We start from the raw sequence: 13,278 nt of genomic DNA on the forward strand, positions 1-13,278 counted from the left end.
CTTCCGCGGCGATAACGCTTCTGTTTAGAAAATTACTGTTTCAAATATTTTTTCGGATACTACGGAACAAAGTACGCCAAAAGTGTGTGTCATACATGGAAAAAAAAAAAAAAAAAAAAAAAAAAAAATGCCACATATTTTTAAGTTTTTGCCTTTCATTATCAAAAGTCAACATTTTTGAATTTTGCATGCAAGTGTCATAATATATACTTCTACTAGTAGGAAGTGAAGATGCTTTGAGGCACGAGCAAAACGGGTACTCAATGAAAATATAATTTTTGTTTACGCGCATGATTTTTAAGGTAAATAGAAAAACATTTTTTTTTTTAATCAAGTTCCACCGTAAGGTACATTTATACGTGTGTATATTATATAGTATTATTGTATACTTATTGTGCTTGAGGGCCAAAAATTACAAACATTTTTTTACAAAAATAATTTTTTTAAAATCCACGGTTCGTATTCATGGTACCACGAATTGATCGTAGAACAGTAGAGTTGTTGATAAATAAGATACCGAAAAAGAAATTTCGTACGTCGATCGATTAAGGGCAATGAATGTATCGTCATTGTATATACGCAACTGTTATGTTTACCGATTTATTCGGTTGCCTTCTCTCTCTCTCTTTCTCGTCTCAGAATAACAGACCGGAGAATCGTATATTTTGTGGTAACAATAGTTAATATAAGAAAAAAATATAACGACTCTTAAACTTTTGTAAAGAAATCAGGTTCACAAAAAAATGAAATCTGTCAACTATTGGTCCTGATAACAGAAAAAAAATTTTTTAAATACATCGAAAAACAGCCTTATTCCCCGAGGATTTAAATTAAGCTATTAGGCTTTAAAAACCTCTTGGTTTCCCTGTTCACCTATGAAACATTGAAAATTAACAAAATAAAAGTATAGTGAAAAAATTAAATAATCAAAAAAGAAGTTGATCTAATATTTGACACATGGAATAGAGGTAATTTGGTCAATAATTCGTACGTAATATAATAAAGGTGACAATATGAAAAAGTTTAGTAATTTAGGCACTTATTATTGATAGAAATATATTATTTGTTCTGATTGGCCGTAAGCCCTTTTACATAATTTATACATTAATTTATACATTAATTTATGATTTTTTTATATTTTAAAATATTTACAAATTAAAATTTTTCTACAGTTTTTATGTCATACACAAATTTTTACGAAAGAAGGTTACGAAGAACCGTTACTCAACCATTTATTACAAATTGTGCACACCGGAGTCTGACCGAGTCTATCAGCTTCTTTCGCAATTTTTCTAATTTTTTCTTGAGCGATTGGTTTTTTCAGCTTAACAGCCAAGAGGTAAGCAGCTTTCAACTGTTTACTTTCGATGTACGAATTTATCTGCGAGAATAATTAAAAATGAAAAATTTTTTTTTTATTTTTATAAATTAAATATAATAAAATGAAAAATTATACCTTCAGCTCAACGTCACTGATTAATCTTATCAAACAATCGATCTTATCTTTAAATTCTAAATCTATCTCTGCTTCGAAATTGTGCAGCAATAACTTTACACAGTGGCTTAAAACGCGATCAGATATCAGTTTAGAATCGGGCGCACCCGAGCTTATCACGCACTTGGTCAACTGCTCTATGAAAAGTACTTTTTTTTCCAATGCCAGAACATGACCAGCTACGGAATATACCTTCTGGGGACGCAAATTGTAATCTGAAAAATATTTTTTCTTTTAACTTTAGCACATGTTAACAACTACAAAACAAATTCCAAACGTTATTTTAAATAATAAAAAATGAAAACCTTGCATTATTCTAAAGGCAATTCCGAAGCCTTCCTCTATGTTACGTCCACATAGCATAGCTAAAACAGCCAGTCGCGTTTTCTGCTGTTGGTTTCCAAATAACGTTGGTAATTCATTACAATGAACGCTTTCCGTATCGAGAGCGAGCAAGCGCTGGAGGTAAGGTCCAACGAGCCGACCCTCTTTTTCGGCATGATTTAAAAATTTGACGATTTCAAGTTGTCTGGATATCGTATTGATGTGCTTATCTATCTCTGAAGGCTCCATTTCCATTGTAAGGCCACCATGTGATGTACTGAGGGACGAGCTGACACTTTTGTTGTAGACATTTAATTCAGTTTCCAAGTGTTTTTGAGCTTCTACTAAAAAGTGTGATTTTGAGTACAAATCAACGTAATCGCGAGCGTCCTGGGTGTAAAAACGAAAGCATGCCATAGCTGCTCGAATAAAATCTTGCATGTACAGTTGCAGATGGTACAGTGTATGCAAAAATTGCTTTTTCTCCAGACTATGACATGTGTAGACTAGATATTTTTTGTACATGAGAAGGCTTGGATCATTGGCCCTCATAGCGCCAAGAAGTTTTTCAATATTCCCAACATTTAGACAGCGAATGTATATACTGTTGAAAAACAGCTCGGGATCAACGTTGTTCTCCAATATAAAGTCCAGACACTTTTGGAATTCTTCGTACTTTATGTAAAACTCAAGGATGGAGGAGAAACTTGCGTAATTTAGCAAATAGTGCAAGCTTTCTTCGTAGTATACGTTACGCGAATTCCAATTGTTAACAAGAGAAAATTGACCTTGACTGACAGACTTTAGGCTGTTGAGAGTTGTCAAAATTTCTTGCGCTACAGCTGTTTTGGACTGAATCGCGCTCTGAGAATCGTTGGGATTAAGTTGTCTTTGGTTTTCTAAAATTTGTAAGATTTCGACAACTAAAGGAGGATCCTTGATTGGTCGGCTTTTTATCGCCTGACGTCCTCGGTTTGGCGAATCTTCAGATTTTGGCTGTCCAAACGTTTCAAGCAAATTTTCGTTGCCTTTGTTTTCAGATTCAGGATACGTTAAAATGACCCAATCACTAAGATTGTCGTACAATACCTTTTCTAGACAGTGAGAAAACTTGATTCTAGCGCGATCAAAATGACCAGCCTGTAAAACAAAATCAAAAAATTAATAAAAAACGAGACAATAAATATAAAAATAAACTGTACGATTCATGTTAAACGACACCTTTAAATAAGCCTTTCCCCAAGCAGCCCAAACTCCTTGAGTGTCTAGTCCAGCCTTGGTGCTGACATCGAGCGCAAGTTGCCATTGTTCCTTCTCGGTCAGCAGATCCCGTAATTTTCTGAGTACGTGCTCGTCCAGACTGTCGTCCGTAGGAATGAGAGCGAGGCAGTCGGACTGCACAAGAGTGGCAATCAAGTCCACTTGGGAGAGAAAACGGTCACAGTGCGCCAACCCGGCATTCCAACCGAGCTTAGCACACTTCATTTTCACGGCTATTAGTAGGGATCTGATCATCTTGATGATGAGGGTGTGATCGATTTCAGGGTTGATACGTCCACCTGGCCCGGGCTGTAGCAGTCTTTTCATCTCATGACAGTGGTCGAGCATAAAACTACGAGTAACAAAATTGATTTCATCATTTGATTGAAACGTTCCTTTTTTTTGTTTTCAATGCAATGGTAAATTTATATTGCAGCTTACACCGACCTTGCATAAGCCTTGTGATCCGAATGCAGACTCATGATGGACAGGCACATGGATACATTAGGCGCATGCTCGAATGAAAATTCTTCGCGAACAGATTTGTTGTGTGTTTCGTCGGTTGTCAGTCTCCAGGAGTCCGAGGACGCGATGCTGTTTGCGATCGAGGGCGTACCTTGGGCTGTTTGCGTCTGTAGTGCCGTTGCTTGCTTGCAGTCGTCGCAGACGCGCACAAGCACCGATTTAGGATAACCAGAAACCTGCATGCGTTGCTGGGAGCAAGCGGCACAAACGACTCGACCGCAACGACGGCAGTGATGACGGCGATTAAACATCGAGAATATCACGACCTTGCACGAATTACATTCTCTAGCCTGTAAGACACGCGAATCTCAATTTTCGTACAAGTACTTATTTTTATTATTAATATTGGCGTGCAGCAGGCAACGGCAAATAAAAGATTATAAATACATACCTTGTCGTTGGGAATCCATTCTTCTTTTGTTGGCACATTTATTGGCATTGTGAATTCGGTAGTTTTTGTTTCGCTACTCAAAGACGCCGTTAAAGAGCCATCTTTAGGCTTAGAATCAATCCCGTCTCGCTGCAAGGATATTCTAAAGTCTAAAGCCTTTCCAGCATAAAATCTAACTGATTCGTCGAATCTTTCCATTGTGATGCCAGACTTTGGAAGACTAGGTGATTTTTGAATGACATCTAAGATTACGGAAAGAATTTTTAATTTACAATTCATCAACAGCTGTTCCAGCATTAAGAAAGGTTCCTTTATCAAATGGGCATAATGAAAACGATCTTTAGGTTCAAGCTGATCGAGAATTTCAACGCCTAAAAATCGTCTGTGATATATTATCGTTTTATGAGCTTCACAATTTTCCATCAAATATCCCACTACAAATTTCATTGCCCTGATTGATTCCAGTCTTTTGAGAACACCTTTGCATAATTTCATAGACTGACGCTTTGGTAGAGTTGTTAAAAGCTGAAAAATTTTTTGTAAAAATTATTTTAAAAAGCATTCAGGTAAAATTCATGCAAAATCGTAAGTAGCTTACTTTATGGGCGTTTTTGAAGTCTGCGTTGTCATTTTTTAAAAGACCCATTAGCAAATCTTGCATAACGAGAGATTGAATTTCCAACGTGAATGATTGGTATTTCAACCACTCGAGGCATATTTCGAATTTATCAGCCTCCACAAGGGACTGGACTATACAAACAGGATCAGTTTTTTCAGTGTAATTCAGAACATCTTGCCACGTAGAATTTAAATCTTTATTTTCGCAATTTGGCAGCATTTTATGAAAGACGGTTACCCTGCAGAGTGTTTCATTCATTTTAAACCTACAATGAGATGGAAGCTTATCCTTATCGACGTGGTGCAGTGCATGGGAAAGAGCATCTTGGCATAGATAAACAGGCCACTTATGAATGTTAAAAAGTATCATTTGAGCCAGAGTATTGACATCTTTAATTTGATAAATGTACTGTAAAAGCTTTTTTTCGGTATCCGAGTTTATCTCTATTCTGTTAATTAATTCGCAGAGGAGTTTATCCTTCAGATATTGTATTTCCGTGGATTTCATCAAAAATTTACTAGGTAAGGCCTGGATAATGTCAAGGCAGTCTTGAATTCGGTCAGTCTTTAAACACTTTTCTAAATAAATCCACAGATCGTTCAACGATAGGTTTTCCGACACTGCGGCTAGGACTGGATTGTCATCAAACAAAACGGCAGCCAAAGTAGATATCCACGAAGACGAGGAAATGCTTTCGAAACAGGCAGTCCTTTTTATGTTATCACAGCTATTGCCCATTGTATGAGAGCCTTTGTTATGCAAACACTTGACAAGGTAGGATAGCAGCCAGCAATGACCTTCTAAATAATGTAGAATATTTGATTTTAAAGATCTCGAGGACCACTTTTCCACATTATGGCAATCGATATCCGTGCTCCGTTTTGCGGATAATTCGAATCTCGTTACATTTTGTTTTTCATACTTTAAAAGTACATCATAAGATTTTGTCACTGGCTTATAGTTGATAACAGTTATATCCGATGTTCCACTTATCAAATGCTCACGAACATAATTGTTTACAAAAGAAATATTTTGGCTCGATTCATTATTGGTTGTATTGCTACATTGTGAATTCACGATGCTACTTTTTACAAAATTTTCGTAATCTACAATTTTTGGTAAATACACGATTTGAGTATCTTCATGTGAATCGCTATTTTTATTTTCAATTTCAGATTCTCTTGTGCAATAGTAATTGAGATAATCACGAAGACCCTCATTTAAGTCTTGATTAAGAGTTTGCGGAGAATAAATCTAAAATACGAAAAATAATTATGAAAATTTTTAATACGATAATTATAATAATGGAAATAATATTTACAACCATTGAAGTAAAAATAATACAAACAACTTACACGAATAGCAGGAGTTTCAGAAAACTCATTTGCCATTGCAAAAATGACTCGGGAATCATAAACGAGATCCAGATCCTGCCAAGCTATTTCATTCAGGTCTTCGGTATGTGAGAAGAATTGTCGATCCCACGTCATACCTCCCAGAAGCTTAGATCTTAGAGTTGCTAAGGAAATGCGTCCCAAGTCTCCAACGTGATAATTGATTGAAGATAACGAAATTAAATGTCTGAGCGCGTTAAAAGGAGGTTCCATTGCCCAGACACTCAACTGAGCATGTAAAAATAAGAGATTCCAGAGATTTAAGAAAAAAGCCGTTGTTTGTTCGCCATCCGATAATTCACTTAGATCCAAAAATTGCAAAAGTGTTGTTTTGTTCAAAATTTGCTGAATTTCCGAATCGTGGATCAATTTATCGAAATTCTTATTCGATATTCTCGCGCGATCCGGATAAAAACGTTCGATAGCTTGAATTAATTCTAATAAAATATTCGTCACACACTGATTAGGATCTAACGGCTTTTGTACTACCGTACCCTGTAACGACATAAACATAGCGGTCATAAAAAATGTATTAAACTGACAATATGTAAAAGTCAAAGATACTTTACGCTGTTATTGTTGTTAAAGGATTTATTGAGAACTACGCAACCCCATGTATCACTATCAGCAGTGCGCAGCGATTCGTAACAGGTGAGCTTTGGACAGCAATTGACTAATATACTGTGAACTAAATTAACTCCTAATTTATGGGCCACGATATCGAGACTCTCAGGCTCGATGTTCAAGTCGAATATCTGATGCCCAAAGTAGCCATTCAACGATTTACTCAACAAAGACAACTCAGTAGTAAATGCGCCTCGTTCATCTGAAAGAAATTTTTAATTTTATTTTAATGATTCGATTGAAACGAAATTGTTTTCTGCGAATAAAAGAGTTAGCGTACCGTTAGGAACCATTGAGAGCAAAATTTGCAGATGCGCCATTATCTTGTGCAGGTGTTTTTCTTGATTGTTGCTGCAAAGTTCAGCTATGTCATCGAGCGACGTCTCGCCATCGTCACGCTCAAGCCCGTCGATCTGTGAAATTGTCTGGCTCGCCTGGAAGAGCTTACTTTTTTCCAAAAGTTTTTGCCAAAACTCCGTTTTCTCTCTCCACTCTTGAATCTTCAGCGGCACCCTTGCATCGCAGAGCAAACCCGGGATCGAGCTGTTTGTCTTCGCGAGCTTGGGCTCCTGGACGAGTCGCTGCAGATCGTCGAGGTGATGCACGTGGCGGCCACCCTCGAGCTGACTTGCCAATGACCTGACGCGTTTTGCCGCCACGTCCAGGAGACTGCTGGAAAAGCACTCGGGGACAGTTGAGGTGAGGCTCAGATCGAGGGCGCAGAGGGCCAGGATTTCACGGGCGTCGCCCGAATCGCTCGAGAGACGGGCGTTCGACTCCTGCGAGGCCAAAAATGTCTCCAGCTGACTGGTCAGCCGAGAGTTTTGGTAGCCACCTTGCGCCGCTTGACGAATGTTCTTTTGGGATAATCAGTTGTTTTTTTTCATTCATTCGAAGCATATTGGGCAACGAAACGATACATGCATGTTAAATGTACGGACGGCCTGAGGAAAGAAAGCATTGAGGAAAGTATAGTATTTTTTTTTTTTTTTTTTTTTGAACGTCACCGCTGTCAAGTTATCAAGGCGTAATAACATTTATTTCGAGGTAGCGCTTTCTCTCGCCGAGCTATCGATGTTTACAGGTACATAAATGTTTTATTTGAAAAAATTGTGCGGCTTACCTCGAGTATTTGAAGCTCTTGTTTTCTCTTGGAAGCGGAATCAACAGTGTCCGTGGAGGAGTTCACTTGTTTCGTCACTTCATCTCGAAAATGGCGCATCGCCTTGGAAAACCTAACTTGACCGTCCAATTGGGTGCCCTTCATGTCAAACATCTGCAACCAAGTTCACGGTCGGATACACTTGTATTTTTCAACAACAACAAAAAAAAATCATATTAATATATTCCCGTGACAAAATGGCTCTGAAATACAGCTTGTTGGTGCTAGTTATTTTATTAGCACTGAATACCGCATCGAGTTTTTCATTATTTCACGATGAAAGTGAAAAAAGCTCGTCGGCTGTAAGTTGAAACGAAGGGCGAGAAATAGCGCTCGATGGGTGTATACTTTAATTTTCATGGCATCGCTTGCCACAGGATCGCGGGACTTGGGTTATTGCGTTGGACGACGCGGATGCGGAAAACAACGTCAACGAACACGAGATGATTCAGCCCGAGTCGTTGGGCATCGAGATCTTCGTGGAGGACGAGACGAAGTACGGACCGCTTCATGCCTACGTAGCGCGATCGACGAATCAACGGACGCTGGAATCGGCAAACAAAGTCCCGAACGGCGTGTGAGTGTTTGAAGCCAAGGTGCTTTTTTTCTCTTGTTTTTGGACACATTGTAGGTACATATATAAGTCAAGTTGTGTACCATCAGAATCGACGATTTTCACAATACTAAAAAAGCGTATCGATATATTTTTTTCTTCTCTCAAAAAAAAAAAAATAATAATAATAATAATAATAATAATAATTCAAGAGTAAGTAGTGATGGTTGTACGCACGTATAAAAGTATTTCAGAGCAGAAACGTTGGCTGAAAACGTTTTCCGATCACGACAGTTAAAATTAATATCAAGTGGTGGTGCACACGAGGCAACGGCGGACACGGGTACCGTTGAGATGGGAGCCGTCGAAACGGCGAAAATTGATTTTTTCGGAGATTCACCGATCGCGACCGAACAGCCAGTGGGAATCCGTCGTCGGCACATAAGATTACGGAGAAAAACAACGCAGGCGACGATTGCAACGTTAGCCGATTCAACGAAAGTCACGGCTAAAGAGTACAGAGATTACGACGGGCATGGATATCTATCGTCTTACCGAGTGACACCGGCACTGGTGCACAGTATTAGGCGACGCGAGCTAACTGTACATGAGACGAGGTCGCCAAATTTCGGGGTAACTCGTGCAAAAAGTACGGTCGCCGACGTACCGGGGAAGCTCACGAGTAATCCCGCGCAGCCTGAAAGTACAGGTGACGGTGATGGTTTTGAGAAAATTATGCCCGAGTATGGCGTTGAAATTCACAATGACGTCAAGCCGGACAATTTCACGTTTAATTTCACGGACGACGAGATACACAAGTCGCTGAAGAACATCGTGAAAAATGCTCTAGACTTGAAAAAACCGCGCAACTGTTCCACGTTCGAGGGTTTCAAGTACGGATTTCAAGCTCTCGAGTGCGCGATAGCCAGTCGAGCGACCGGAAAGATTTGGAAAATCGTCAAATTCTGGCTGTGCGTCTACGCTTTTATTGCAATTCCCTGCTGGTGCCACAAAGGTTTAACACAACCCATTTGATCAAAGTTTCAATACACATATTTCCACGCACATAGCAATAACTCAGCCAAGCGACAATATTCCAAATTTTGAATTTCAGGCTGGTGTTGCTGTTGCTTTCGCTGCAAATTTTGCTTCCCGAGTAAAATTATCATTAAAGAAAAAAAATACTTGGTCGAAAATCCACCGGGAGTTTTGATAGACAGAACTAAAAAGTCGGCCGAAACTTTGAAGTACAAACCGACGATATTTGAAAAAGATGCCTACGAGCGGCTTGAAAGCGCAATGAGAGATCTTTGATAAACACGCAAAGGTATTAAAAAAAATGTGTTCCAAAGCCTATACCTCGATGACTTGCTGAGCTCTCGCGTGATCGGCTTTCCAGAGGCACTGAAGGACAAAGCTTTCTTTTGACGCCAGCATAAAGTTGACAACGAGCTTGGAATCGACGGAAGTCTCGTTGCTCGGCGTGGTCGTGGCGCTCGCGTGAGCTTTGCTCCGTTTTTTACTGCCACGCTTGCTCGTGTTGTCGGTTGAGCTACTGGCCTCGGACGAGGCTTCCAACTCTTCGGACCTGCTCTCCTCGTCCGAGCTGGCACTCGGATCGTTGTAAAACAAAGCTTGGCCAGCCAACCCGTATGAAAAGCTCGGCCTGTCGACGACGAGCAATCGCGCGTCCGCATCCCCGGACTCGTGACTGGTGAGCAATTCGAGACGCCAAGCTGCGTCAGCCAGAATTACGTCCATGCGGACGATGCGTTGATGCAGCAGCTCGAACTCGCCGTCCGAGCCGAGCTCGCGTCTCAGCTTGGCTAAGTCGATCCCCAGCTGCGCGAGGCAGCGCTTTAGATGATCTAGCAGACACTTGACCGAGCCCACGCTACAAACGAAGCCGTGCCGCTCAGGTGTATCTGGTTCGCGGCTCTCGCAGCCCGAGCTGCTGCTCTCGTAGCCGTCCTCCTCCAGACTGTTGTCCGTCGCGTGGAAGTGCGCGTCGTGTCGCAGGAACAGCATCGAAAATACCTTTAATCAAACATCCGACTTTAAATGTTAAACATCTAATATTAACATTGTCTTACAAAAAACTTACGTTCTCGACAAGCTCTAGTCTAAAGCTCAGCGGATCTAACGCGTTCAAAGATGATTCCAGCAGGGCAAAGTAGTGCGGTGCTGTCTCGTCGCTCGCTTCGTTGGCGAGCACGGCTTTGAGGGCGGTCTGCATGATTTTGTATGCCCTGAATACTTTGACGGCTTCATCCTTACCGTTCACAAGACTCGTTATCTCGTTGTCATCGCACTCGTGGATGTCCATAAATTTTTTAATCACGCCTAGTATACTTTGGTCTTGCAATCTGTCTAGTATACGCTTTACTGATAAGCTCTGATCCAAGGTGACGGACGTGCATTTTCTTCTGCCTTCTAAAATCCATTTGATCACGGCTACCTGGCTCTTCAAGCACTCGGTGAGATTTACGAGAATCGGCTCGTACTCGTATTGGCTGTGGCTGCACTTGTTTAACAAAAACTTTAGAGACTCGCATAGGCTAAAACTTGTTTTCCACGTTTCCTCTTCAGCTGTGATTCTCACGTCAGGTAAATTATCCAAAAAATAAAACAATGTCACGGGCCAAATATGTCGTAGCAGTGGACAAGACATGATTTTGCCAATTTCGTCATATTGTCCGTTATTCAAGAAAGCTGTGTTGATTTCCTGTTTCCAAAGAAGAAAGTTATAAAATTAAAACTGTTGACAAAATTTATTGTTATTACTGCAGTAGCAAAAAACTCACCAAAATATCATATAGCCAATGAACATTTCGTTTGATTACTCTTAAAGCAAATTCTTTGGCAGATGGTTGAGCTTTCATAAAATCGCTATTATGATTAAACAACATCAGGTGGCTAATTTTTTTAGCATGGATTACGTCATGGGCAGGCAATGATCTAAAATATTTGCTGTCTACAAATTTGTGCCACTCTTTCAAGAATTTTGCATTTTTTCTAGAATAAAGTGCCAACTCTACATCATGGAAACTACAAATATCAAATACGCGAGGATACAGCCAATTCAACCATTTATCTTCCTCAGATTCCCTGATATTTAATTTTGATAAAATACAGAGAAATGTTCCTAAAGTGTTGTTAATATTTTCTTTCTTAACTATTCTTTTTATAGCGTTTGCATAAATATTTTGCAAAACTAGATCTGATAGTATAGGCCACACATGAAATAAATCATTGATAAGCCAACAAGTCAATGCTGGACTAATGCACAAATTAGTTTCCAAAAATAGTGATGAAGGTAAAGAAATTTCTTTTTCACAATCAGTATCTTCCTGTTTGGCACGTAAAATTGCTCTAAAAAGCTCCAACAGTTCCTGAATCAAAAAATGTTAAAAATAACGATTTTACTTAAATGTTCACATTTTAAAATTGTCAGGTCTTGTAACAAAATTTTATCAAAATTAAAGTAAAACTTCATTTTTTTTACACAATATTAAATAAAAGTATAAGAGGCAATTAATTAATGAATGATCTTGATAATTTTGAACATACCTTTTCTATATCTTCTGGAATCGAATCATTGATTAAATGTAAATTGGAATGAAATTGAATAGTTTTTAAATTTTCTTTGGTTTCCAGGGAATCATCTAGTCCTAGTATTAATTTCTGACTAATCCACTCGTACTGCTGTTTATCATTGTATATTTGTCTAAAACCAAGAAAAAAAAAGCAAAATGAATCACTGATGCTCTGATATGTTTAAAAATACTTGCTGTGTATGCTCTGGTTTTGTACCAAAACACAAAAACTATAAAAAAAAGAGGATACACTCAATGCAAAGATTAAGAGATGATAAATAAATGCGTGTGAAATTAATAAAAAAGACCACTCATTGAGGTGAGCTTCAAAAAATAAAATGAAAATGTACTAACAGATTTGTGTCGATTAGATGCTTTAGGTGCTCGATATCATCGCAATCGTAGTTTGCTGAGTGGCACGTTTCAATCTCGGTGTTGAGAGTGACCAAAGTCGTGTACCACAACCTCGAGCAAACACACCTTTCAATTTCCAGGAACTGCGGATAATCCTTAGCCATGCTGCTTCGCAATATATTTTTTTTAAAGCGAGCATTGCAGGATGGTACCACCCATCCATTAGCTAATTTAACGTATAAGACTTATCTTCACGTTAGCTGATCTCAATTTTCTCTCTCGCAGCTTGTGACAAACAGTCAACGAAATTGCAGTATTAGAACTTGTAACTTGTAACAGTTGCAACAGTTGCAACACAACAGACAACAATGACAACACTTCATTAATGAAGCTATATATACATCTTATCAATGTTTTGTTTCGAAACGTCATATACCCCCTCTCCTTCCAACTATTAAGGCGCGTTCATGGTGTAGATGTTACGTAGAGTGTAGAAAAACAGAGCCCCGAACGGCCCGAACCCGACAACCCGAGCCCCGAGCCCCCAATACACACACAAGCCATCCCGCACCAATCAAAGTTGAAACAATCATTAAACGATTTTCGCCAAGTTGGTTTCAGTCAGTAAGCTTATCGAAAGTTGAAATTTCTCTGTCAGCCAGAAAATTCAATTCAACTTAACGTATAAGCCGATATCGATGGGTGTACCTATTCCGTAATCGCCGCCAGCCAGTTACACAATCAATGTTGCGTGGTAGGGGGGGGGCGCTACTTTCAATTTACTGGTAAATCTGGTAATGTGTTCCGCAATCTCACCACATAGAAAAGCAGACATCAGTCTCTCCGCGCTCTTTTTCGTGACTTTTTCTGATCATATTAACAAAACAAAGACCAACGTCATCTGCTTTTCTACTGGTAAGATTGCGGAATACACCCTGTAATGTACTGTATTATACCATTCCGGCGTTCCTGTTTTATTGG

General features: G+C 39.3%; 1 protein-coding gene across 1 annotated transcript; it reads right to left on the minus strand.

The window, feature by feature from the left end:
- Positions 1-1,039: 1,039 nt before the first annotated feature.
- Positions 1,040-12,638, minus strand: Sptz (zinc finger FYVE-type containing 26 spastizin). The gene is made up of 16 exons (XM_014349898.3): positions 12,298-12,638; positions 11,918-12,074; positions 11,152-11,739; positions 10,452-11,072; positions 9,707-10,384; positions 7,756-7,908; positions 6,913-7,489; positions 6,578-6,834; positions 5,970-6,503; positions 4,594-5,868; positions 3,996-4,520; positions 3,527-3,894; positions 3,041-3,431; positions 1,801-2,959; positions 1,457-1,710; positions 1,040-1,381 (listed from the first exon to the last, which is right to left on the minus strand). The coding sequence occupies exons 1-16, from the start codon at positions 12,459-12,461 to the stop codon at positions 1,208-1,210; spliced, it is 7,875 nt and encodes a 2,624-aa protein (XP_014205384.2). The 5' UTR covers positions 12,462-12,638; the 3' UTR covers positions 1,040-1,207.
- Positions 12,639-13,278: the final 640 nt, after the last annotated feature.

Source organism: Copidosoma floridanum, unplaced genomic scaffold (assembly GCF_036245765.1).
Source record: "Copidosoma floridanum isolate Cflo_tuat_1 unplaced genomic scaffold, Cflo_Japanese_pri ptg000013l, whole genome shotgun sequence".
NCBI lineage: Eukaryota > Metazoa > Arthropoda > Insecta > Hymenoptera > Encyrtidae > Copidosoma > Copidosoma floridanum.